At 40.8% G+C, this 27,206-nt stretch overlaps 2 protein-coding genes and 3 non-coding genes across 20 annotated transcripts in view; 1 reads left to right on the forward strand and 4 right to left on the reverse strand.

The window, feature by feature from the left end:
* Positions 1 to 92: 92 nt before the first annotated feature.
* On the reverse strand, positions 93 to 7,511 carry GNL3 (G protein nucleolar 3). Its single transcript, XM_044253421.1, has 15 exons — positions 7,370 to 7,511; positions 6,105 to 6,163; positions 5,605 to 5,742; positions 5,375 to 5,488; positions 5,073 to 5,156; positions 3,973 to 4,105; positions 3,076 to 3,188; positions 2,707 to 2,830; positions 2,227 to 2,314; positions 1,542 to 1,716; positions 1,274 to 1,416; positions 1,043 to 1,179; positions 787 to 956; positions 424 to 490; positions 93 to 330 (listed from the first exon to the last, which is right to left on the reverse strand). Exons 1-15 carry the CDS (start codon positions 7,380 to 7,382, stop codon positions 248 to 250), a joined length of 1,641 nt encoding a protein of 546 aa, XP_044109356.1. The 5' UTR covers positions 7,383 to 7,511; the 3' UTR covers positions 93 to 247.
* On the reverse strand, positions 1,775 to 1,851 carry LOC122911073. Its single transcript, XR_006385398.1, has one exon. It is a non-coding gene; the product is annotated as a small nucleolar RNA SNORD69 (small nucleolar RNA).
* On the reverse strand, positions 2,946 to 3,027 carry LOC122911077. Its single transcript, XR_006385402.1, has one exon. It is a non-coding gene; the product is annotated as a small nucleolar RNA SNORD19B (small nucleolar RNA).
* LOC122911070 lies at positions 3,855 to 3,931 on the reverse strand. The gene has a single exon (XR_006385395.1). It is a non-coding gene; the product is annotated as a small nucleolar RNA SNORD19 (small nucleolar RNA).
* A 170-nt stretch (positions 7,512 to 7,681) lies between the features above and the next one.
* Positions 7,682 to 27,206, forward strand: part of PBRM1 (polybromo 1) — a 127,317-nt gene continuing 107,792 nt past the window's right edge. For 8 of the 16 annotated variants that reach the window (XM_044253403.1, XM_044253410.1, XM_044253411.1 and 5 more), the window contains exons 1-4: positions 10,598 to 10,660; positions 12,255 to 12,407; positions 15,047 to 15,144; positions 24,253 to 24,400. In XM_044253403.1, coding sequence (XP_044109338.1) covers positions 10,613 to 10,660; positions 12,255 to 12,407; positions 15,047 to 15,144; positions 24,253 to 24,400 — 447 coding nt within the window. In that variant the 5' untranslated portion in view covers positions 10,598 to 10,612. Of the gene's footprint in view, positions 7,747 to 8,081; positions 8,098 to 10,116; positions 10,273 to 10,534; positions 10,661 to 12,254; positions 12,408 to 15,046; positions 15,145 to 24,252; positions 24,401 to 27,206 lie in introns of those variants that run through there. The other 8 variants (XM_044253405.1, XM_044253417.1, XM_044253414.1 and 5 more) reach the window with 5 other exon arrangements.

The following is a 27,206-nucleotide window of genomic DNA, read 5'->3' on the forward strand; positions in this document are numbered from 1 at the left end:
ATTTTTTGCTTCCAGATAATTAATTATGCTTCTATTCACTCATGGTATAAGAGGGGAATTCTCTTCTTATAGAACTTAAGACACTTTGTTAATTGCCATATTTTAAAAAATATATGATACATATTTACAAAATTTACAGTTTACATCATACTCTAAAACAAACTGGTCCATCACTGGTCCATCACACACAATATAACAGCTTAGCAGTCTGTTCAAAATGCTAAGAAGCCACCTTATGAAAGGCCTATTATACGTAGTCTGTACTGAAGTCATAAGCATCATCTTCCTCTTCAATCATTTTATCTGAGATGTAAGATAGTGCTGACTCATCTATATTGGAGAAAAGAAAAGAGATTTTAAAAAAATAGGCAATTTGACACCATGCTGCTTTGTTAGTAAATCCCTCCACCCAAGCTGCCCCACCTGCTTGAGACTCTTCAGGCAGTGCCTCCCAGTCCTCTTCTGCCCCACACATGTCTGAGCTCTTTTCCTGTGGGACAAAGAGAAATAGTATGACATTAGTAACCCTTGTCTGCCATTAATCCAAGGAATGGCGTATCTGGAAAAAGACCCAGAAGGTACACATAATGGGATGCACAAAATTGAGACTAATGATTGCAAGACTTAAACACCTAAATCTTAAGGGGTTTTTTTTGTGGTTCTTTTTTTTTTTTTTGGGTAATCTGTCACATACTGTTTAATTTCTCCCTTCAGCCCCTTCCCATTTGTTAGACATTATAATGCTAGAAAACTTCCTTCAGTTTAAGCAACTTAGGCAATACTTACAGCAGCTTCTTCAACACTTTCTTGGTCACTGTAGTCTTCCCCCTCCTCCTGTTGCTGCTTCTCTTTCTGTTTTGGCAGTTCTTCGGGTATGTCCTTTTCCTCAATTATTCCATTTGTCAGACCTGAAGACTGGAAAAGGATGCTACTGGCTAAACGAGGACCCCTGATAGCTAGGGAAGAAACACAGTGCTCATGTAAATAGAGGAGACCTTTTTCTGGCTCGTCAGCCAGTGAAGACTGTAAACACAAAACTTACTGTGTATGCTGTGTGCATTGTTCTTTTCCAGTTCTTCCAGATTAAGGCCCTGTATCATCTTGGTCGCAACGCCCTCATTAATATGTGGAGAAGGAGTCCAGGATGTAGGGGGATGGCAATAGTAAGCCAAGGAGGCACTGGTATTAAACACAAGATTTGTCAAAAATCAGTTACTTCATGTGAAGTAACTATTCATGTGATCCTCAAAATGCCAAAAGAAATAAGTCTTACCCTGTCCATTCTGACCACATCAGTTTGGCAGCACCTTCTAAATTTGGGCTTCCACCTTTTCGGTGCAGTCCTCTTCTCTGAGCAAGGGATGTAAAAAATTCCAGAGGATTCTTAAAATCTGGAACAGTAAATTTCAGTACCACCTTTAAAAAAAGAAGAAAAACTGAAAATGTCATTCATCTGATAGAGTAAAAAAAATCTTGAAAATCCTCTACTTAAGATGCTTATGATGAAAAAGAGCACAATGGAAGGCGGGGGATTCTTCTACCTGTCGAGCATCGGCCTGGGACAAGATGGCGCTAGCAGCCTCCACTGGTTTCACCACTTCAATACTTGCTGGACTTCGCAGAGCAAGTGCGCTGGCAGAGTTCAGTGGCGACACGATGAAACTTGGACTGTCTAGGACGGTGATTTGTTTGTCCAGGCTGACAATCTGCATGCACCTGGAACAAGAGGGATGGTAACTCACGGGAGCACTGGTTTCCCTGGAGGATGTGAGACAACACGAAGCTCAGGGTTGGATTGAACAAACTCAGCACAGTCTGTCAGATCCGGTTCCTCATCATCAGCTTCATGTTTATCGGAAACGCTAACAGTGCTCCTCCCCTACTGAAGACAAACACAGGGTACAGCTTACATGCTGACCTCACATGCTGTCTGCTCTGCCATGAAAATTTCCCCTCCCCCTTTGCTGACTTCAATTCCCTTCTTCTGAGGCAGTTTCCCCTTCTCTCAATCTACTTGCTTGTCTTTCAAACTAGATGGGAGCTATTCCACACTAATCAGTTCTTCCCTAAGTCTAGCACTGACTTACCCCTGCTCCTTTCACTGACACCTCTAAAGAAAGAAACAGAAAATGGTCTTCCTTGAGCTATCAAATAAATAAATAAATAAATATAAAAAATTTACTCATCTATAATGAAATATCACAATTCTGGAAAAACTCACTTTACCTTGTAAGCCCCATGGATACACCAACATTACATATCCGTTCTTGTTTTAAACTATTGATGATGCTGCTTTTCCCCACGTTTGGGAAACCTACAAATGGGAAATCCATAGGACGAGAGATTATGTATTGGTAATTATAAAATTTTCATTGCCTTATTTTGGGTTTGCCTGAGGTTTGCAGCAAGATCAGAGTTGGATCTGAGTGTCTTCACTTAAACACTAAGACCAATTTTAGCATCTTCATTTCTTGCACAAGTAATCAGAGCAGGAAAAGATGATTAATTCAAACAAACCAGCTTTCAAAAGCCAAACTCCTACAGTGCACAGCACAGCACTGAAATAAGCAGCAATTAAAATTTGTTTGTGTTCGGTGAAGTGGGTAAGAAGCTAATGTTTGAACAAGCCCTTTACTGAGCACCAACCCAATACACTGTTAACATGAGTAAAACCTTGGCAAGTAAGATATAAGAAATGAAACTCACCAATTACTCCGACCTGAATGGCTTTGCCATAAGCTTCCTGAAAACCTCTGAGAAGCTTCCAAAGGCCATCTTTTCCAACACAGACTTCGCTTTTGAATGGAGCTCTCTTCCTTACCTTCAAATGCTAAAATTCCATGTAATTAATTTAACTACTTCTGATACCCCACCAAATAAAACCCAAGCAATCTGGCTCCAGAGCCCAGCTATTAAAATCACCACACTATTATCTTTCAGATTATCTCTGGATGAAATCAGAGTTGGATCTTATGAGTTCTCATTTTTTAATCAAGATTTTGTATACTCATCATATTTCAGCCATCCAAAATCTGAAAGAACCATACTTCCCACCACGGACCGAAAAAAGAGTACCTTGACTATCTTGCCCTTGTCCTTCAGATTTGTTGAGGCTCTGAACACCACTGTTGGTAATTCCTTCTTCAAATAATTTAGCCAGTTCTCCAAATTCTCCTTTGGTACCAAATCTAATAGGGATTAGGAATAAAACACACACCCCAATTTGGTCATTCTGTTGACATGAATATGCACTATCTGATAAACTTTGGATTTTACTTTTGTCTCTTCAGTTTTTTCAGAAGGATTTAAGTGGAAGAGGATAAAGTGGAAGAGGGAAGAGGGTAAACTCCCTACCATGCTGTCCTTACCTTAACCAAGTTCAGTATCTACACCTCAGTATTTCTTCGATTCCCTTCTGCATTATTCACCCTTCAGAATTAAGTCAACCTATAGATTATGACCCTACTAACTTAACTCTAGAATTATGTTTCCAGAATGTAAATTACCTGAGCGTTTCCAGGTATTTACCCGAGAGTGACCAACAGTAACTATGGATGGCATTCTGGGTTCTTCTGGCCCTGATGCTCAAACCAGTACTTCCTAAGTGCACTTCATATCGTCATTTACGGACATTATGCAGATGTGGGGAATATGGCAAACTACCATCACTTCCTATGTCCAGTACACTGCACAGTAAACTAAGTAGAGAAACTCAGACTCTTAAATAAGACAAGATAGTAAGTACTGAATGACCAAGAAAATAAAACAAAACCAGTAGAAACCTATTATTGCTTATAGAAAATACCTCCATCCCACTACCCAGCACTGTCTTTAGCAACAAGACCATATGCACTGGCTTTATTGAGGTCAGAGTTGGATCTTATCAGTCTTCAGTGAAAGTAAGACTGGTCACATGTTTTCCTCATACCTCACTAGTGCACTGGTACATAAAAGGCATCCCCTTTTGCTCACCTGATTTATTTAATATAAGTACCAGCTTCTTCTGTCCACCCTGGATAATGGCCTCTTCTACCTGGGGACACCTGCAACCAAGAGGATCTCTGGCATCCAACACCTCCAGCACAACATCTGAGGCTTCAATCACCTGGCAAGGCAGAAACTATCAGAGGAGGATCCCTTGCTCTGGCAACACCCTCCGTATGAGTGTACGGGCATCTTCCACTTCACAAGAGGGTGAGCTCAGAGTTGGGTCTTACATTTTCACTTTGGCATGAAGAATGTTAGCATGTTCATCCTTTCTCATAGCAAAGTAAAATACAGGTTTGCTTGGCAGCCTCTGGTCTCCCATGAAAGTAGATTTGAAAAATAAATACTGAATTATACTCTAATACTGAATTATGTAGTTTGACAGGCCCCACTGGCCTGCCAGGAGCTGAGCAGCAATCATGGTCTAGTCATAGGGAAGTAACCTTGGGAAAATGGGTATTGGGAATAGGAGTTCTAACCCCTGACTTCCTTCACTTAGGTTTCAACAGAGTATTTTTTCCACACTGCTTGCTGGAATGTATTTTCCTCTATTTTAAAAACCACACTATCAACATGTTACTTTTACACAAAGTAACATTTTTGTAAAACATGCTTATAGGGAACTGTTCCTGTGCAAAAATTTTGAACCTTAAGAATGTTTCCTTTAGCTAAACAAAAAAGGCTCTAATCAGAATAAACCACAATAAATAAATAAACAAACTAAAAAACAGGAGAACTCGGGTGCCTGAGTGGCTCGGTCAGTTAAACATCTGCCTTTGGCTCAGGTCATGATCTCAGGGTCTTGGGATCGAGCCCCCCATGCACCCTACTACTAGGGCTCCCTCCTCAGCGGGGAACCTGCTTCTCCTTCTCCCTCTGTCCCTTGCTTGCCTGCCCATTCTCTCTCTCAGTCTTTACAAAAACAAAACAAAACAAAACAGAACAGGGTAAGTCAACTTGCTGAAGGATTCATCTAGCTCAAGTGAACTCCACTTCCACATTTACAGGGCTGGTGTCAGAAAAAGAACGACTCTAGTCTTCTCAACCTCACTACCATTTTTAGACATGAACCTAGACTAAAATACCTTTTTAAGTTCCTGACAATACAACTTCTTCGGATTTTGTTTGCCGGACTTGGGTTTGTCCTTAGCTTTGCCCTGCCCGAATTCCTGCAAGATAAAGACAAGGGAAAAAGTACACAAAATAAGCACCTCAGGTACAACCTGATTCTCTATATTCCATGGCTAATTAGGAGCACTGCAAGTGGGATTTCTATTAGTAAGAGTTGGAACTGTCTTTCTGTTCAAGAGGCACAGCTGCCCCTGCCCTCGGTATGTGTTTTTACTTCTACGTCAGAACTCTCATTCACAAAGACACTTAATCATACCTCTTTCACAGGTTCCAAGTTAGATGGCTTAACACCAGGATTAGTTTCAAGTTTTCTTTTCTTTTCCTGTTCCTTCTGCCTGTCAAGTCTCTGCTGCTGTTTTAGTTCTTCAAGCTGTGTCCAAGCCGTAAGAGAAATGGGTGAGCCCAAGCAATCTGGTGTTATTTTATTTTGAAAAGCTACACATACCCACACACCACTTGGTCAAAGTTTGAATTAACATATCTTACTCGTTGTTTCCTTAGCTCAGCTTCCCGAAGAAGAGCCTCTTTAAAGGGAGCACTGTTTGGAATTCCTGGGTCTTTTCTAGGCTTTTTGCGACCCCGTTTTTTAGCCTCCTTCCTCAATTTTCGATGGTGCTCTCGAACCTATTATAAAAATTCTTATCAGTATCTGGCTAAACTTGGTTATACCTATAAGATAACCTAGAAAAGTTAAACTGTAACAACACGAAGAACATACGTACTTATGTATAAAGCAGCAAAAACATGTCATCAGGAGACTCTCTGCAGACATTAACATGTTGATCAGAGTTTACAGACTTAGCACCAAATTACTGCACTTTCCTACAGCTATACTCCTGATGTCTAAGATTGTGCCCACACAGTCTATTTAACTTCAAATTCATAAGATGAAATCCTATTAATCCAAACCTCCTAGTGGAGAAGAGGTGGGACAGAAATGAGTTTAGCATTATATTTAATGTAGCTCTTTCAAGCACAACGCTTACCTTTTTTTGGATTTTATACCGCTTATGGCAGGTCATGCGTTTACTTGCTTTCTTTAACTCTGCAAAGAAACCCATCACAAAACGATTAGACACAAGTGATCCGTTTCCGTTTTTAGTGACTGTGCTGGGGGGGGTGTCGTCATATCACTTTTCCTATTTAGCAATTAATCAACTCTCAAACCTAATTTAAGAATCATATGTGGTGGATAGTAAATATAGGCCATTCTAAAACCTCCGACAACTTGACTCAGTATATCTGGCACAGAGCCCAGCTTCCTTACTCCCCCTCTTCCCACAGTAGACTAAAATCACTCTCAGAAGCATGTGACCCCAAAGGGCAGGCACTTTTTTTTTTTTTAAAGATTATTTATTTATTTATTTATTTGATAGGCAGAAATCACAAGCAGGCAGAGGCAGGCAGAGAAAAAGGGGAAAGCAGGCTCCATGCCGTGCAGAAAGCCCAATGTGGGGCTGGATCCCAGGACCCTGAGATCATGACCTGAGCTGAAGGCAGAGGCTTAACCCACTAGCCACCCGGGCACCCCTAGCACACACCATAAATCACAAGTTAGGATGGAACAGTGGATTTCAGAATTTGCTCTCAGACCTGGCCAGTGCCAGACTGAACATGGCCCAAGAGGGGAAAATCCTGGGCCGCAACTGTCTCAGACACTGTTTAGGCAGGAGACCCAGGCCTCATCTTCACTTGTTTTTTCTTTAAGGATTTTATTTATCTGGGCGCTTGGGTGGCTCAGTCGGTTAAGCGTCTGCCCTTGGCTCAGGTCATGACCCCAGGATGCTGGGATGAGTCCCCCATTCGGCTCCTTGCTCACCGAGGAGCCTGCTTCTCCCTCTCCCAGCTTGTACTCTCTCTGTCTTCGTCAAAAACTCCCTCTGTCTCTTTATTTTATTTATTTGACAGAGAACAAGAGGAGGCGGAAGGTAAGAGCCAGAGGGAGAAGCAGACTCCGCGCTGAGCTGGGAGTCCACGCAAGGCTGGATCGCAGGACTCCGGATCATGACCCGAGCCAAAGGAAGACGCTTAACAGACTAAACAACTCAGGCGCCCCAGTGATCCTCACTTTTGTCTACCTTTCGTAAAACAGGCCGGCGGTCAGCGTGTGGCCTTCCGACCCTCGCTTCTACTGGCGACCAGCACGACGGCCTATCCGGAGTCTCCCCCATTCCCACAGAAGAACGCCCCGGTGGTTCGTTGATCATCAGAGACAGAGGCCCCTCAACACCCGCTCCCCGATCCCACTCACTCGGTCGCTTCATTCTGGTGCGACAAGGACAGTGCCCTTAGTGACTGTAGAGGCAGCAGCAGCAACCCGCACACCACACAGCCACGTGTAAATTGCGGCCAAGCTCGAGCGCCACGCACTGACGCTATTGCCGTAAAGAGCGCCGCCGTCCGCTCGCGTGCGCGCGCACGCAGTGTCGTGCGGAGCCGGGTTCGCTTGGCGGCCGCGGGACTGGTTTTGCGGCGGCACCGGGAGGGGTGAGGGCGGTGAGGGCGGCGGGTGCTGGAGCGACGGCAGCGGCCGCAGCCGGAGGAGCAATAGCAGCAGCCGTGGCGGCCACGGGGCGGGGCGCGGCGGTCGGTGACCGCGGCCGGGGCTGCAGGCGGCGGAGCGGCTGGGTAAGGCCGGGCCCGGGGCGGGCGGGGCCGCTCCTTCTCGGCCGGCTGCCGGGCCTTTGTGTGGGCCCGGGCGGGCGGGAGCAGCGGCGGAGGCCCCGCCCCGGCCGTGGGGACGCGCCGGTCGGGCCGGGCGCGCGGGGCGGGGCACGGCGGCGGGCGTCGGGACGGCCAGGCAGCCTGCCGCACCTGCCGGCCGGGACAAAGGCGCGCTACGGCCCGGAAACTCCCCGCTCCCTCTTTCCCGCCCCTGCGGCTGGCCGAGCACTCGTCGCGGGCAGCTTCAAAGCTGTCAACGTTTCCCTTAGTCCCGAACCAGTGACAGGTCCGGGAAGTCTTTCATTTCTTCCGCAGGTCAGGGCCTCCTTTATTTTGTTGTTTCTTGACGGTTCGGACTCAAACTCAACTAGTTTAAAAATTTGTCTTAATTTTTTAATTTTTTACATTTTCTAAATGACTGTGTTCAGGTCGAATGTTTTTATCAATGGGACTTGTATTTATAGTAGAGGCTAGATATTTAAGTATCTTTTCTTTTTGCAGCACCACACACACACACACAAATCGATGTTTTAAAACTGTACGTTTCCTAGTTTTTAATAATTTCTCACCTCTTAAGATTTTTTTCTGAAAGAAGCGTAGTTTTGTTGTGATAGAGCAGATACTGATGATTTAAATAAGATAGGCAAAATGTAGAAGAAATACTGAAAAACAATTGGCAAATACACAGTATAGCAGATACAGAAATTATTACCATGGCTGTAGAACATATGTTGGAATAAAACATTCTTACTAACTTACATTCCTAAAAACTAGGACTCCTCAAAAATGATTTTGAAGTGATGTTTATCCATTAAGAGCAGTATGATTTTGCTTTTTTGTTTGTTAACAGATCGCCGGTGTTTTAAGATTCGAAGAAGATAGGAAAGTATCTTTTGAAAAAGTCTTTCCAATTTAAATCAGTAACAAAAATGTGCATGGATAAATGGAAGGGCCTTGATCGCTTTCTTTGGCTTTGGGTGTACAAAGTACCTCAAATATTAATATTCTACCCCAAACCTCAATATTAGTAAATTGTGGTATATATACGATAGCCTATTATCAAGCCACTAAATATCATGGGGAGGAATGTTGATTTGGAAGAATCCTAAGTTAAAACACAAGTTGTGAAACAATACATATGGCTTAACACTTTTGCTTAACAAATAGGCAACTAAGGCATAGAATAAATATAAAAAGCTGTGGATGCCAGTGTTAAGGTTTTTTTCTTTTTCTAGAAAGAATTATTTTTTTTTTCCCTTCAAATCCTGTTTTTCAAGATTTTTGTTCTAAGCATGTCTTACAGTATTGAGTATCACGAGAAATACAGGAGAGTATGATAAGTTTTTATACTGACAAAATATACCATGTGGGTATAATGAGTCAATATTTTCCCAGTTGCACATTTTAAAATTATTCATTAGTGTCCACTGTAATTTATTGGTTGTCAGACTTTTGGACATGTGACTGTAATTGGTGCCATTTTAAAACTTGTATTTTAGCTCCAGAATCTATTTCCTCTTCATGGGAAAAGAATTGCTAAAGGGATGTTCACAGTCCTTTTAGACCACACAGACTTTTTTTAATGCCCCACTTATGTGTACTTTGAATGTGTTTATTATTGAATTGATCATTCATACTGTACCAGTTACAATTCTATAAGCCAGAGCTACAAAAATGAATAAAATGCTTTTCCCAGGGAGTAGTTAATCCTAGAGTTGAAACTTCTTTGTTGTGCTTTGAAGTTTCAAAGTGATTTCATGTACATTTCACAACCCGAATAATCTAAGGCAGATATGCACACCTGACTGTTCTCATTTTAGAAGTGAAGAAACAGCTCTGAGAGGTTGTGACTCAAGCAACATCAAACAGATAATTCGAAGTGGAGGACTTGGGACTCACATTCTGGTCTTCTGAGCTCAAGTCCTGTTGCTTCTCCCACCTACCTGGCCACATCGCCTTTGTTGCCAGACTTTCAAATGCATTTAAAAATATGTCCTCCGGATAAGAAAATAATTGAAAATTATCCTTAAGTTGCATCTTTTTCTTGTTTTACCAAAGAAAGTTAATGATTTCAGGAGTTTTGGATATTGTGTGGTCTAAACTGGTATATATACACCAACAATTTACAGTTTTTTGTCGTTTGCTTTTCAGTGGATTATTTCCGAAAATAATTTTTGCTCACCTGCCAAAATGATTGAAGGCTTTGTTTTTAATTTCTTTAAATTTGTGTGTGGTGTCTCTCCAATGCCAATAGGACTTTTGGAAAGAAATGTCTTTCTCTGAATTTTTTTTTAGAGAGGGTGGAGTTTTCCAGACTCTGTTCACATGAGCCATTCTTGGTTTGTTCCAGCTTGCCAACACTCGGTGTCACATGTGAGCCTTCCACATGTGTTCACTCTCCATTCCAGCTCTGTGATTGAACTCTGCTCTTACTGACTAGGGGGCATTTGGGCAGGCATGCTTCATTCCTGGAATTGACAGTCATTCCATGTGAGTAAAGGGGAATCCCAGTGAGCCATCTTTAAGCATATGAAAAGCATTTGGTTTTAAAATGGAAAGAAATGTCAGGTACTGTTAGTGCCGGAGCCTTTCAGCAGTTTGGCACAAGAGAACCGATACGGCTATTTTTCCAGTTCTCTTGTCTTTCTGTAGCAGTTCTACTTGAATGTTTTCTATCTACTCGTACTCATTTTTACTTCTTCTGACCTTTCTTTTTTATTTTCCCTTTCTCTGCCTTGTTCTTCTCTTTCAGTTTTGAATATATTAACACTGCATCAGCACTTCTAAAGCCCTGCCTTCTCCCACTGGCTTCACTTGGCCTTCAGACATAATGAGGAGACTGGCTTTTCGAGGCGCTGGTTGTGCTCTGGTAAAGCTGGTAAATTACTGACCATCTACACCTTTTCTCTTTTCTGTCCTTCCTTGCCTCTTCCCTTTCACTTAAGTTTTGTTATCCTTTCCATAAAGTTTCCCTTGTCATGTTCATCAGATTCACTTGTGTCCTTGTCATAGCTTGTTTACCAAGGTCCTTCGTTTCTTCATCTTAATGAGCTGAGACCAGTTTATCAGCCTTTTATGAAACAAAATAAAATCAACAACACTTGGCTGTCCTTGGCTTAAGCCCTTTGAACCTTTTAGCTGTAGCTAATTGCAAACTAACGTACTGTATAACCAAAGCGAGAGGAAGGAGTACTGTCATGGTAGGCTGTTTTTAAATACCATGTGGACCATAGTTCAGAGGAAGAGATAGGAGACTCCTCTTGTTTCTTAGTTGGTTACCAGAATGTTCTGTTTGTTGGTTTGTTTTGCTCCTCCTTTGTGTTCCCTGGAGATCCCTAGTTTTTCTCTCCATGCCCACCGACAATCCATTCTTTCAGCTGCTGGTGTCTTAGTTTACCGACATTGAATGTTGATGAGTGAAACAGGAATCAGTTTTTTCTTTTAGTTTTGGAGACAGACCTTTGAAATCACAGTATACTATATGATACTGTTGTTAAATTGTATAAGCATTATAGGACCTTCTCAGGTATATACCCTTGCCCTCTAGCTGTGGCAGATCATTTCAGTGGTTGCATTTTTTGTGTTACAGTCAAATGTGTACATTTGTAAAGTTGTGTTAACATTAGATACTAGACAGCCTCCCTGACAGCAAATATTGATGTGTTTCTGGAAGGCCAACTAGGATCTAAAAGTTCCCCTCTGAGGTACTATTCCAGATCATCTGCTGAAACTTAAAGCTATGATTTCAGAATTCATGGGGATAGAATACCTCATATAACTGAAAAGGAGGTCAGTCTGATTGACAGAAAAGTTTCAAAATGGCTTTACTACTTTGACATAGGTATGGTAAGTCACATTAAGTGTTTTCCAGGGATATATTTTGTGGCCTTCTTTAATGAATGGAGTGTGTTAATTTTAGAATTCATCTAAAATGCTAGAAGGTTAATTGTCCTCTGTCCCCTACACTTTGGCACTACTCCTTTGCCTCAGGCACTGATTACTATTTTTTTCCACATCATGACCCACCTGGAAAATGATCAGAGTTGTTAGACACACTTGGGAAAAGAGATGAAGCTGTTGACCCCAGAGGGGACTGCCTTGGGGCTTCTGTCCCTGGCTGCCTCAGGGGCTGAGGAGATCAGTACCTCCATGCTGGTGTACCCCTACAAGTAGATTGTCAAAGTCCAGTGAGGAGTAAATTTGGGACCAGACACTCAAATGTGGTGACATACGATGGGTATAATTTTGTTGAATTTGCCCCATCTGAGCTAAAAGTGTAGCATTCTGGTAAGTGAAGGGGCTGAAGCAACAAGGTCCAGAACTTCCACTGAAAAAACTGACAGTTAAGTTTCCTTACAACAGTTAAAATATCCTCCTAAGTGAGCCAGAATCTGGGTAGCAAGTGCCTAGCTGAGGGCTTGGTGGCAGTGTCTAAATTTAAGTATAAGAACATGGCCAATTATTTCTTATAGAAGAAATTGGATTCCATGGGTTCCAAGAGAAGACGAGCTACTTCCCCGTCCAGTAGTGTCAGCGGGGACTTTGATGACGGGCACCATTCTGTATCCACACCAGGTCCAAGCAGGAAAAGGAGGAGACTTTCCAATCTTCCAACTGTAGATCCTGTGAGTAACTCGCATCACACCGTTTCTTCCTGCTCTTCCGACTCTTCCTTAAATTATAAGCAGTTAAGATGCAAGGCCTCACCACTTCTTTTTCCTCTGGCTTAATAGTCTTAATCTTTCTTTTATGTAAAGCATATATTTAGCCAGTAGTCTTAATAGTTGTAATATAATTTAATATTAAGAAATAATGGTGGGTGGAGGGTGGGTGAAATAGTTGAAGGGGATTAAGAGGTACAAACTTGCAGTTATAAAATAAATAAGTCAGGGGCATCTGGGTGGCTCAGTGGGTTAAAGCCTCTGCCTTCAGCTCAGATCATGATCCCAGGGTCCTGGGATGGAGCCCCACATCGTGTTCTCTGCTCAGCAAGAAGCCTGCTTCCCTTCCTCTCTCTCTGCCTGCCTCTCTGCCTACTTGTGATCTCTCTCTGTCAAATAAATAAATAAAATCTTTTTTAAAAATAAAAATAAATAAATCACAGATAAAAAGTACAGCATAAGTAATATAGTCAACAATGCTGTAATAACATTATATGGTGACAGATAGGGATTATACTTACTGTGGCGGGCATTGAACAAGGTATAGTATTCTTGAATCACTATGTTGTACACCTGAAACTAATAGAATATTGTATGTCAGTTATGTGTTAATAATACCTTTTTATTTGAAAACGTCATTTATTTTAGAGAGAGAGTGAGTGAGTTGGGGCGGAAGAGCACGAAGGGGAGGGAGAGGGACAAGGAGACTCCACACTGAGCATGTAGATTCTGACGTGGTGCAACCATGAGATCATGACTTGAGCCAAAACCAAGCATCGGACACCCAAGCGACTGAGCCACGCTGGCACCCCCCAGTAATGCATTTTAAAAATAAAATAAATATTTAAGAACTCTCAAAAAAAGTAATTACTCAGAATGTATTTAGAATAAGAAATTTGCATAAAGTTATTTCTGTTTTAATGAAAGGTATTTCTGTTTGATGAAAAAGTGTAATCTGCTGAAGTATCTAATTCTAATTAAAAATAACCAAAGGACTTAGAATTCTACAGATCGGAGAATGGTAGACATTGTAATAGAAATATGAATAAAAATTTTTTTCTAGGGGCGCCAGGGTGGCTCAGTGGGTTGAGCCTCTGCCTTTGGCTTAGGTTGTGATCTCAGGGTCCTGGGATTGAGCCCAAATCTGGCTCTCTGCTCAGCGGGGAGCCTGCTTCCCCCTCCTGCCTCTCTGCCTACTTGTGTGTGCACGCGCTCTCTCTCTCTCTGTCAAATAAATAAATAAATATTCTAAAAATTTTTTTTTCTAGTTTTATTGAGATGTAGTTGACATCTAAAACCGTGTAAGTTCAAGGTGTACACTATAATGATTTGATCTATGTGTATTATGACATGAAGCCACAATTAGTTTCATATCCATCTTCACCTATAGATGATCCCCCCAAAAATGTTGTTTTCTTTATAATGAGAACTTTTTTTAAAGATTTTATTTATTTATTTAACAGAGAGAGAGAGAGATCACAAGTAGGCAGAGAGGCAGGCAGGGGACAAGCCAATTTTTCACGTGGAGACTAGTTTTAGTGTGGCAGAAGCAGAATGTAAACAGATGGACAAATAGATAATAAAGTACCCTCAGCTAATGATAAATGCTAAGAAAAAGTTTGGGTGATTTCAGGCTGCTCAGGCCCAAACCTTGAGGGGTTTCTCTGTAATGGGAAGGCACTGACCCTACACAGAACTGGAAAGGGATATTCCAGGCAGAGGGACCCAGTGCAGAGGAGCTGGGTCAGGAATGGGTTTATTGTGGTGTGATTAGAGAAAGGTGGTCAAGAGGAAGAAGGAGACTGGCAAAGTCTGCCCAGATGCAATTTTATTCAGCTTGACTGGGCTAAGGGATGCCCAGATGTAGTTACTCTGCATTCTCCATGGTCAATTTTAGGAATTTAGATTTTATTCTCTCAGTAGTAAAAAACTCCTCTTTTGAATGACTTTAACCAAGAGAGTGATATGAACCGATTTAGATTAAGAGAACAAAACAATCACAAGTAGTATAAATCTGATGAAAGATACCAAGATGTTTAATCACTTAAAATTTTTTTTAAGTTTTATTTATTTAAGTAATCTCTGTATCCAGTGTGGGGCTTGAACTCATGACCCTGAGATCTAGAGTCAGATGCTCTTCTGACTGAGCTAGCCAGGCACCCCTAAACAGTTAAATTATTTATTTATTTATTTATTTATTTATTTTTTATTTATTTATTTGAGAGAGAGAGACAGTGAGAGAGAGAATGAGCGAGGAGAAGGTCAGAGAGCGAAGCAGACTCCCCATGGAGCTGGGAGCCTGATGTGGGACTCGATCCCGGAACTCCAGGATCACGCCCTGAGCCGGAGGCAGTCGTTTAACCAACTGCGCCACCCAGGCGTCCCTATACAGTTAAATTATTTAAATAAGGAAATATTGTCAGCATATTTCAGACTTGGGTTTCTGTGGGGAACTGGGGGATTTTTCCATTTTCTTCTCTACTTGCCTTTTATGGATATGTTTTTATTAAGGATGATCCTTATACCTACACTGGCTTTCTGTTCATTTCTGATGATTTTTTTTTTTCTGGTGATTTTTTTTTTTCTACTTTTCCCATGTATAGATTGCTGTATGCCATGAGCTGTACAATACCATCCGAGACTATAAGGATGAGCAGGGCAGGCTCCTCTGTGAGCTCTTCATTAGGGCACCAAAACGAAGGTGAGTTGGAAGGTGAGTGGGAGGGATTTGGTCCTGGGTCCATGTGTACAGTGTTTCATAATAGAGTTCTCCGCTGGAAGGAATGGTTTAAAGGATACTGGGGTCCAGATTTTAGTTTTGTCAAGATGTAGTGAAGCTTTTTTTAAAATTTTTTTATCGTAAAATATGGCATAAAATTCATACATTTTACATTTTTAAGTGTACAGATCATTAAGGGTTTATTCATATTGTTATATAGCAGATCTCCAAAACTTTTTCAAATTGCAGAATTGAAATTCTGTACCCATTACAAAACTCTATATTCCTTTCCTCCTGCCCCCAACCCCTGGCAGTCACCATTATACTTCCTATTGCTCTAAATTGGACTATGTTCAGGGTCTTATGTAAATGGAATCATACCGTGGTTGTCTTTTGTGACTTCTTTCACTTAGCGTAATGGTTTCAGGGTCATCCATGTTGTAGCGTATGACAGGATTTCCTTCCTTTTTAAGGCTGAATGATATTCCATTGTGTGGGTATACTATCTTTTGTTTATTTACACATCCATTGATAAAACACTTGAGTTGCTTTTACCTCTTGGCTCTTGTGAGGAATACTGCGGTAAACACGGGCATATAAATACGTCTTTGATGCTGCTTTCAGTTCTTTTGGATATACCCAGAAGTGGCATTGCTGGATCTTATAGTAATTCAATTTTTAATTTTTTGAGGAACGACTGTACTGTTTTTCATTTCACTGCACCATTTGACATTCCCACCAACAGTGTACAAGGGTTCTAGTTTCTCCACGTCCTTGTCAAACTTGTAGTTTTGTAGTAAGTTTTGAAATCAGAATATATGAGTCCTCGTGATAGTTAATTTTATGTGTCAGCTTGACTGGGGTAAGGGATGCCCAGATATGTGTTTATAAAGATGTCTCTGAAAGAGATGAGCATCTGGATAGGAGACTAAGTAAAGAAGATGGCATTAACCAGTGCAGTTGGGTACCATCCAATCCCCTGAGACCTTGAGAAGAACAAAAGTGAGGAGGAAGGAAGAGTTGGTGCTCTCTGAGCTGAGACATCATCCGCTCCTGCCTTTGGATCTCAGAGCTCCTTGTTCTTGGGCCTTCAAACTCATACTGAATTATACCACTGACTTTTCTGGTTCCCTGGAAGATGACAGGTCTTGGACACTTCTTGGCCTCCATAATCACATGAGCCAGTTCCTGTAATAAATCTCATCCCTGTGTCTGTGTGTGTATATACATATGTGTGTGTTTGTGTATATTTCCTATTGGTTATGTTTCTCTGAAGGACCCTAGTACAGTCTTCAACTTTGTTCTTTCTCAGGATAGGTTTGGCTATTTGGGGCTCTTTGAAATTCCATATGAATTTCAGGATGGATTTTTCTGTTCCTGCAAAAAGTGCTGTTGAGATTTTGATAGGTGTTGCACTGAATCTGTAGATAGCTTTGGGAGTATTGGTGTCTTAACAATATGTAACTTTTCTAACCCATGAACATGAGCTATCTTACCATTTATTTGTGTCTTTAATTTCTTAACAGAAATGTGTAGTTTTCGGTGTACAAGTTTTTCACCTTTTTGTTTAATTTATTTGTAAGTTTTTATTCTTTTTGATGCTGTTGTGAATTGTTTTCTTCCTTTTTGGATTGTTCACTGTTAGTATATTGAAATGCAACTGATTTTTTTGTGTGTTAATTCTGTACACTGCAACTTGGCTGAATTCACTTATTCTGCTGTTAAATTTTTTGAACCTTTAGTGTTTTCTGCATATGAGATCATGTCATCCATGAACAGAGATGATTTTACTTCTTCCTTTTCAGTTGGGAGGCCTTTTCTTTTTGTTGCCTAATTATTATGTCTAGGGCTTCCAGTAATATGTTGAAAAGAAGTGGTGCAAGCAAGCATCCTTGTTTTATTTCTAAACTTGGAGGAAAAGCTTTCAGTCTTTCACCAAGTTGAGTATGATGGTAGCTGTTGGCTTTTCATGTAGGGCCTTTATTATGTTGAGGTACTTTCCATTTATACCTAATTTGTTGAGTTTTATTATGAAAGGCTATTATTGAATTTTGTCAGATTCTTTTTTTGTAGCAGTTGAGATGATCGCTCGGTTATTTTCCATCATTTGTTACTGTGATGTATTACTTTCTCAGTTTTCATAGGTTGAATCATCCTTGAATTCCAGTTTATAGTGTATAATTTTTGTTTATAGTGTATAATCCTTTTAATATGCTGCTAAATTCATTTTGCTAGTATTTTGTTGAGGATTTTTATATCAGCGTTCATACAGGATGTTGGTCTGTAGTTTTCTTGTAGTGTCTTTGCTGGCTTTGGTATCAGGGTATTGGTGGCTTCACAAAATAAGTAACTTTTTCCTCCAATTTTTCAGGAAAAGTTTGAGAAGGATTAATGTTAGTTCTTCAAGTGTTCACTAGAATTTGCTGGTGAAGCCAAAAGTCCAGGATTTTTCTTTGCTGGGAGATTTTTTTTTTTTTTTTTTAATTCTGATATTGTTAACATAGTGTTAAATTAGTTTTAGGTGTATAATATACTGATTCAACAATTCTGTATATTACTCTGTGCTCATCACAATAAGTATATTCCTTAATCCCTATCACCTTTTTCACCCTTCCCCTTACCATCTCCACTCAGGTAACCTTTAGTTGTTCTTTTTTTTTTTTTTTAGATTTTATTTATTTATTGGTCAGAGACAGAGAGAGAGAGAGAGCGAGCACAGGCAGACAAAGAGGCAGGCAGAGGCAGAGGGAGAAGCAGGCTCCCTGCCAAGCAAGGAGCGCGATGCGGGACTCGATCCCAGGACCCCGGGATCATGACCTGAGCTGAAGGCAGCTGCTCAACCAACTGAGCCACCCAGGCGTACCTAGTTGTTCTTTTGATTACCGATTTAGTCTCTGTACTAATTAGAGGTCTATTTGGGTTTTCTGTTTCTTCATACTCAGTTTTGATAGGTTGTGTGTTTCTAGGCATTTATCCATTTCTTCTCGATTGTCCATTTTATTGGCATACAGTTGTTTATAGTATTCTTTTATAATCCTTTTTATTTCTGTGGCATTAGTTGTAATGTCCCCTCTTTTATTTCTGATTTCATATGAGTCTTCTTTTTTTTTTTTTTTTTTTTAAGATTTTATTTATTTGACAGACAGAGATCACAAGTAGGTAGAGAGGCAGGCAGAGAGAGAGAGATGAGGAAGCAGGCTCCCTGCTGAGCAGAGAGCCCGACGTGGGACTTGATCCCAGGACCCTGAGATCATGACCTGAGCCGAAGGCAGAGGCTCAACCCACTGAGCCACCCAGGCGCCCCGAGTCTTCTTTTTTTTTTTAGTTCATCCAGATAAGGGTTTGTCAATTATGTTTATCTTTTAAAAAAGCCAACTCTTAGCTTTATTGATTTTTTTTTTTGTTTTTCTATTGTCCTTGTTTTTGTTTTTGTTTTAATCTCTGCTTTGAATATTATTTCATTCCTCTTGCTTATTTGGGGTTTATTATGTTCTTCTTTATGTCCTTAAGAATGAAGCATATTTTTAAAAATTACTTACAGTCTTTAAGATAGCAGTGAAGTTGTAGCTATCATTGTTAAAAGGAATCAGTTTTTGAAATATACAGAGGCCACAATCGTTATTTTCATTTTGCTTTTTTTCCTTTGTCCCCATACTTTTGGGCTTGACTTCCATGGTCCAGTGAAGCAAAACAAATTATTGGCCCAATATGCACATTGCATACACCTCTCTGTAGAGGCTGTGTTCTCCCTGACTAGATCTTCTTTCCTCTCTTGCTATCAAAATAACATCACTATTCCCCACTACTCTGTCAATTGAAGCTATTCTGAAAACATACTGAAGTGTGGTAGACAGAATAATGGCCCCCAAGTAGGTCCATGTTCCAACCCCTAGAATCTATGAATATGTTGGATTACATGCTAGAGAAAAATTAAATATATCAACTAAACTTTGACTTGGAGAGATTATCCTGAATTATTCAGATGGGCTCAGTGTAAGGGTCCTTAAACAGGGAGGAGGGAGGCAGAAGAGTCAGAGTTAGAGAGGGACTTGAAGATGCTACACTCCTGACTTTGAAGATGGAGGAAGTGGGCTACAAGCAAATGAATGCAGGCAGCCTTTAGAAGCTGGAAAGGATGAGGAAGTAGATTCTTCCTTAAAACCTCCAGAAGGGATACCAACACCTTGCTTTTTACCCCAGCAAGACCCATTTGGGACTTCTGTAAGATAATAAAATTTGTGTTGTTTTAAGTCTGTGGTAATTTGTGACAGCAGCTTTAGGAAACGAGTACAATGAGTTAACGAAAGATTTAGATCCATTCGTGATCATTGATGCCACAGTGGATAAAGGTTGAGCTCAAGTCAGACTTTTCACCCCACAGAGCAGAGCCATTAAGAATGCATTATCAGCATCCTGAATTAAAGGATGTGAATTAGTCATGGCCAGAAAAGAAAGGTTCTTTTTAAAATGAGGTAACTGTCTCCAGATTTCAGTTGGTTTATCATAACGGTCTTTTAAAAGTTGTCCTTTAATTAGCGTATGATAAAATATTTATTGTTTACCACATGCTAGACAAAATGCCAAGCACTTCCTTATATTGTTTAAACCTGAGAAGTATTAACGTATTATTATTGTAGTTTATCGATGAGAACTTTTACACAAGTTCTCAGAACTACTAAGGGATAACCAAGATGTATACTCAAGGCTTTCTGATTATAGAACCTGTACTCTTAACCAGTATGCTCTAGAGAGGAGCCGCAGCATACTGGACTACACAAACTCCTCGTAGAAAAGTACTGCCCTCTGCTGCCTATTTCCCACCAGCAGGCTTTGGGGAGCTAGTACACTGTCTTCTAGCCTCCAAACTGCGATACCCTGTGAGCACTGCTTGCCCTCCCCCAGTGCCGTGCCTGAGGGCACCTGTACCCCTCTGTGGAAAGTGTATGTTTTCTTAAGAGTTTGTGGGAAGCCGTAATGCTCAGAGGTACACAACCGTGAATCTTTGAGCATTTGAGACTTTGTTTTGATTAGTCTATTAAGCTACTTAGGCTAAGACATCCAAATTAACAGTGGTTGAAACAAGAAAAATTGTTCTCAAATAAAACTTTTGTTCTTTAAAGTCCTCAGGGCCTAGGTACCGTCTCTTTCCTCTGCTGTCCTTGGGGTGTCACTCCTGTCTACATGGTCTGAGATGGCTCACCGCCATAGCTGTCTTCCAGCCCACTGGGTGAAGAAGGCTTGTTAAGGATATGACCTGGATATGGTACACTTCAGCTCTTGTATTGGCCAGGACTTAGCTGCAGCAAGGCTGAGAAGATGCTCATTCGTAGTCACATAGCAGCTCAGAATGCTGCCATTCTGGGGATAAAGGAAAATGTGTTTGGGGGTAGCCAGCAGGTTCTGCATATTATATTAGGCCCAGTATTTCTCACTTACCTGGTTCAGAGTGTCAGTTGTGATTTGGCTGTTCAGCGGCCGTATCATGGCAGGGCGCCCTCGCCTTTTGTTGAAGGAGAAAAGCTGTTCTTCAGGCAAGAACGTGTACCTGCACAATTCTGTTTGTGTATACGTAGGCGTGGAGGTCGGGAAGAATACTAATAGTGCTTTTATCTCTGGATGTGTAGGGACAACTTTTATTATCTTATGCTCTTCTGCATGTTGATTTAGGTGGGAAAAATTAGAACTCTTTTACTTTGAAAAGCAGAGGCCCTTGTGTTGACCTTATCATGTAGAGTGGAATGTTGGGATCCTGATCTCCCTTTTGTTGTTGTGGTAGGTCTGAAAGTGTTTGCGAGGAGCCCTCTCACAGAGCTTCTGGGAGAGAGTGTTCTTCCAAGGGTCATGCCCTCATTGGGTTCTCAGTTGTCTACAGATAATCCCCCAAGCCTGAGAGGCTGCTGAGGTCCAGCCTCAGCAAGGGGCAGAGTGGACTATGGCCCATCGGGCCCAGGTGGAGAGAGCCACGTGGACATCAGGTTAACAAAGCCCTAAAGCTCACCCTGAGAAGGTCCCTTGGCACCACTGACAACAGCAGCATTAGGCCTGGATGGTCCTTTGTTATTACTCACCAAGACCTTTATGTTCCTGTACTTTCTCCAAATAGCAGAATGAGTACTCCTTTTACTCCTCATACTTAATTTCATAGTTCACTAAAATCATAAATAATTGATAAGAGCTTTTTTAAAAAAAACTCAATTTATTTTTCCTTTTCTTTTCCCTTCCTAAAGAATTTAATCCAAAAGCCATTAGGTGAGACTGAGCAAAGTTGGCATCTGTTGGGAAGACAGGTTGTGCGGTGTGGTGGGGAGGGTTGAGGGTAGTAACAATATCACACATCACGGATTGTCAGAACCTGGGCGTGGTAAACGGGGTTTATGCTGAAGGACTTCCTGGCACAGCATGCTGAGGCCTAAGCGGAGAGAGGATGACGTAGTGGTGGCAGTGGTCTGTCATGGGTCAGTGGTCCGCATGGGGTGTGGCCTAGCCCAGGGCAGGGGGTCATAGCCTTAGTGAGGAGAGGAGAAGCATTATGGGGTGGAGGTAGGTAGCAGCAAGAGGAGATGGGTTATACACAGAAGACCAATCATGTATGTAAATACATTGTCAGTAATAGGACTCGGGCTTCTCATTATCTGAGAAAGGGAGTACAAGCCGGAAAAGGAAAGTAGATCGAACTCTGTGGTGTAGGATTGGAATTAGAAATGTTGGTGTGAATTCATGTTTCCCAGCATATGTAGATACTAGAAATGTAGATATAAATGAGTATGTCTGTCCCTAGCTTTGTCCATTTAGACAGCCTGAGAGCAGTAACCCACCAGTGTATGTGAGCACACCCAGCACCTCAGCCTTCATTTTTAAATACCATTTACCATTGCAAGGAACTAGAGTTCTTTGGGGAAATCGCTGATTTTAAGGGCAAGGAAAGTATAAGATGAACCTTACCATCTTAGGCTGCCAAAAAGTAAGCAACTGTTCAGAGGGTGATGGGAGCATGTCAGAAGCATGTAGAGAATACATCTGTGAGGACGCCTCCTGGCCCAGCTTTGCGCACTTGGAGCATCAGAATAATTAACGTCATGGGTTTTAATGACTTCCAAGTAGGAATCTGGGGATCCATATCGATATGAATAAATGAGCAAATTGATTAGGAATGGGCTCATAGTCTAGAGGTAACACTCCATAAAGTACAGGGAGAAAAACAGTAACTTGGTCAGTTGAGAAGCTTGGCAGACACCACTGTAATCAGCGATCAGCATGAGCCTCGCCCAAGTACTGGGACAAGTTGAAATCGTGTGCCACCTGATAGGAGACAGTGTGATGAGCACAGCATCATTTCTGTCACAGTCCTGCTGAAGCGCATCCTGCTTTCATTCGTCAGGAAAATAGACAAACTTAAATTGAGGGACACTCTATAAAATAACTGGCCCATAGTTACTCGAAAGTATCAAGACCCTAAAAGTTGAGGAAAGACTGAGGACCTGTTTCAGAACAAAAGAAACTAAAGAGATATAACTAAGTGCAGCACACGATTCTGGGCTTGATCCTTTGGCTATAAAGGACATTTTCAGAACAGTTACAGAACTTTTGGAACAGTTACCAGTTTCCTGATTTTGGTGGTTGAGCTGTGGTCCTCGTTTATAGGAAATACTTAATTATTCAGGGGCAATAGGACCTCATGTCAGCAGCTGACCTTCAAATGGTTCAGAAAACATGCTTTATCTCTTTCTTGCAGATTCTGTGTCAGAATAACAAAGGTTTTAAAAATTAACTACATCCTACATATATGGCTATAACATGTCAGCCAAGGTCCCAAGAGAGTTTAAATTAAGCCTTAATGACATGACATTCTTTGTATGTAATAATTTATTTCTTATACCTCTGGAATGGAGTTAACTACCTACCCTTGAGGGAGAATTGAGAGAAATAGTCACTGAAATAATTTTTCAGGAGGTTTACTTGTCTCATGAAATTCCATTTGAAAAAAGCCCCAGGTGGTAATGGGCATTAAGGAGGACAAGTGACGCAATGAGCACTGGATGTTACATACAACTGATGAATCACTGAGCTCCACCTACCTCTGAAACTAAAAATATACTATGTGTTAATTAATTGAATTTAAATAAAAAATTTTTATAAGAAAAAAACAGATTAATAATAATAAACATCCATGAACCCAAAACCCAACTTAAGAAATTATCACTTATGGGGCACCTGGGTGGCTCAGTTGGTTAGATGACTGCCTTCAGCTCAGGTCATGATTCTGGAGTCCCGGGATCAAGTCCCACATCAGGCTCCCTACTCAGCAGCGAGTCTGTTTCTCCCTCTGACCTTCTCCCCTCGCATGCTCTCTCTCTCTCATTCTCTCTCTCACATAAATAAAGTAAAACCCTTATAAAGAAAAAGAAAGAAAGAAAGAAAGAAATTCTCATTTATAACCACCTTTAAAGTTTCTTGTGTGACCCTAACTATCCCTCCCCTCAAGAGATAATCAATGTCCTGATTTTTTTATTTATCATACCTATGTGTTAGGGTTTTTTTTTTTTTTTTAAGAGTTTGGTCATGTTTATGCCTTATACCCTGTTATCTTTGGTAAGCTCCTTGTGCCAATGACTTTATCTTTCTCCTCTGTAAGTTTAGTAATTGATATTAGAGCAGTATATATAATAGACACTTGATAGTACTTGGCAGAAAAAGTTGTGTGGTCACTAAGTGAAGAGACAATCCATTTTGTAAGTTTGTAGAGAGCTTTGAAATGTGAATCTCTTTTCAACACTGTTGAACTCTACAAAAGGTAAGTTATTTTCATTTGCAGAAGATGCTGGGTGAATTGTTTTAGTTCTGGTGTCCTAAATCTTAAATATTTAGCATTTGAATATCCATCACAGATGTTATGTTAGGTTTTCATGTTGCTAATATATACTTAGAAAAGAGCTTGCAGATGCACCTGGCTTTTATTGCTCTCTTTTAGTTCTAATAATGGGAGTAAGTCTGGTATGTTCTATAGCTTGGAATGTTGGGCATGACCACAAGTAGTCTTGAAATATAACTTTATATGGGCTTTGGACTAATACCCTTTTTAAAAAATTACAGAAATCAACCAGACTATTATGAAGTGGTTTCTCAGCCCATTGATTTGATGAAAATCCAACAAAAGCTAAAAATGGAAGAGTACGATGATGTTAATCTGCTGACGGCTGACTTCCAGCTGCTTTTTAACAATGCAAAGGCCTATTACAAGGTAAGAAAGCATCTCGTTTGGACAGTATCCAGTTTGTTAATAGTTAGGCTGTTCACTGTTTATTATTCTAGGAGGTAAGTAGTGTTTTCTCATTTGGTGGTTTGAGTTTGTTTCTTTTTTTTTTTTTTTTTTAAGAGTGAAGATTTTATTTTATTTTTTTTATTATTATTATTTTTTTTTAAGATTTTATTTATTTATTTGAGAGAGAGACAGTGAGAGAGAGCATGAACAAGGAGAAGGTCAGAGAGAGAAGCAGGCTCCCCGTGGAGCTGGGAGCCTGATGCGGGACTCGATCCCGGGACTCCAGGATCATGACCTGAGCCGAAGGCAGTGGTCCAACCAACTGAGCCACCCAGGCGTCCCTTGAGTTTGTTTCTTTAAGAAAGAGACTGAAAGGGACGTCTGGGTGGCTGAGTGGGTTGAGCCTCTGCCTTCAGCTCAGGTCATGATCTCAGGGTCCTGGGATCAAGCCCTGCACCAGGTTCTCGGATCAGCAGGAAGCCTGCTTCCTCCTCTCTCTCTCTGCCTGTCTCTCTGCCTACTTGTGATCTCTGTCAAATAAATGAATAAAAATCTTAAAAAAAAAAGAAAAAGAAGGAGACTGAAGGTTCATATAGCGTGATGCCATTTTTACTTCTTTTGTGTCTGTTCAGATCTTTTGCCCATTTTTCTCTTGAGTTGTTTGTCATTTTCATACCGATTTCAGAAGTTTTTTGGTTTTTTTTTAAGATTTTATTTATTTATTTGACAGACAAAGATCACAAGTAGGCAGAGAGGCAGGCAGAGAGAGAGGAGGAAGCAGGCTCCCTGCTGAGCAGAGAGCCCAATGTGGGGCTCAATCCCAGGACCCTGAGATCATGACCTGAGCCGAAGGCAGAGGCTTTAACTCACTGAGCCACCCAGGTGCCCCTAGAAGTTTTTTTATATATACTATATACTAATCCTCTCTGGTTATATTGGTTAAACGTATCTTCTCCCGCTATGAGGCTTTCATTCTTCGTGATGTCTTGATGAATAAAAGATTATTTTAATATAATCAAATTTATTGCTCTTTAACTTTGTGGTTTGTTATTTGTGTCTTGTTGCAGAAATCCCTTTTATCCGAAGATTATAAGACACTCTTATATTTTCTTCTAAAAGTTTAATAGTTTTGTTTTTCATATACAAGCCTTTAAGGCAGCTCAGATTGGTTTTTACATCTTCTGTGAGGTAGGGTTCTGTTTTGTTTCCTAACAGGAATAAGCAGCACCTTGAAGTGGCCATCCTCTCCACATTTGTCTGCACCATCAGTGCTCCCACCATTTTCATGTACTCACGGGAGGTCCCTTTCTGGCCCTTTAGTTTTGGCAAGTTTATCTGTTACTCGACTACTTTATTCTTGCCTTAGTTATTATGGCTTTATAATTCTTTATCAGGTAAGGAATGTACTGGTTATTGATCATTCTCAGCCCTTTTCTTATCTATTTATATGTTAAGTCAAGCATAAAAAAATTGGAGGTTTTATTGGAATTGCGTGGATTCTGTAGATCAGTCTATATTTTGGAGAATTAACATAATGGTGCTATCGATTATTCCAGTCTCTAAATTTGATGTGTCATCATTTATGTAAGGCTTCTTTAAATTATTTCAGCAAAGTTTTAGAATTTTTTTGTTAAGATTCTGCAGTGTCATTAGATTTGTTCTTAATATTGTGTAATATGTATATGTATTTTTTCTTTAATTGAGAATAAATTCACAGTCTTTATTTATTTAGCAAATGCTAATTTTTAAAATTTTCAGGTAGCCAGCATATAGTACATCATAAGTTTTTGATAATAGTGTTCAGCGATTCATTAGTTGTATACAACGCTCAGTACTCATCACAACACATGCCCTCCTTAGTACCCATGCATCTCGTTACCCCATCCCTCTACCCCCTTCCCTTCAGTCACGTAGTCTTTTAAAGCATAGAATTCAGGGGTGCCTGGGTGGCTTAGTTGGTTAAGTGTCCAACTCTTGACATCATCTCCAGGTCTTGATGTCAGGGTTGTGAATTCAAGCCTGCATTGGGCTCCACACTGGGCATGGAACCTGCTTTAAAATTTATTTATTTATTTATTTATTAGAAAGTATAGAATTCAGCGGGTTTTAGCATATTCACAAAGTTGTGCAGCCATCACTAATACATAATACCTAACTCCAGAATATTTTCATTTCCTCAAAAAAGAAAACCATACCCATTAACAGGTGCTCTCCATTTCACCACCTCCCTGCCTCTGACAACCACCTTTACTTTCCTTGTGGATTTGTCCTTCAGCACATTGCATATAATGGAATCAAATACTATCTGGCCTTAGGTGACTGGCTCCTTTCACTGTGCATGTCTTCGAGGTTCATCCATTTGGTAACATATTAGTACTTCATTCCTTCCTATGACTGGATAATATGCTATTATATGGCTGTACCACACTTCGTTTATCCATTTCCCAGCTGATGGGCATTTGGGTTGTTTCTCCTTTTAGCTATCATGAATAAAGGTGCTGTCAATTCTGTCACTAGAGTAAGGGTGGCTGGGCATTGGATACAAGATTCTGCATGTGTCCATCACACCTAGCTTGTTAATTATGTTGTTAAAATCATTTATATCCTTACTGATTTATCTGTACAAACAAACTATTTACCAAATGAGGTGTTTTAAAATCTCTCACCCTGGGTGCGCCTGGGTGGCTCAGTGGGTTAAGCCTCTGCCTTCTGCTCGGGTCATGATCCCAGGACCCTGGGATCGAGCCCCGCATCGGGCTCTCTACTCAGCCGGGAGCCTGCTTCC

The sequence above is a fragment of the Neovison vison genome, chromosome 6 (genome assembly GCF_020171115.1).
Source record: "Neovison vison isolate M4711 chromosome 6, ASM_NN_V1, whole genome shotgun sequence".
NCBI classification, from domain to species: domain Eukaryota; kingdom Metazoa; phylum Chordata; class Mammalia; order Carnivora; family Mustelidae; genus Neogale; species Neogale vison.

Excerpts from the sequence above, each read along its gene's own strand:
- GNL3 (XM_044253421.1), bottom strand. Across the intron at positions 2,831-3,075 it reads ACAAGGGCAAGATAGTCAAG|CATTTGAAGGTAAGGAAGAG; the intron begins GTACTCTTTTTT and ends ATGGAATTTTAG. Across the intron at positions 1,717-2,226 it reads GTATCCATGGGGCTTACAAG|GTGCATGCAGATTGTCAGCC; the intron begins GTAAAGTGAGTT and ends CTCTTGTTCCAG.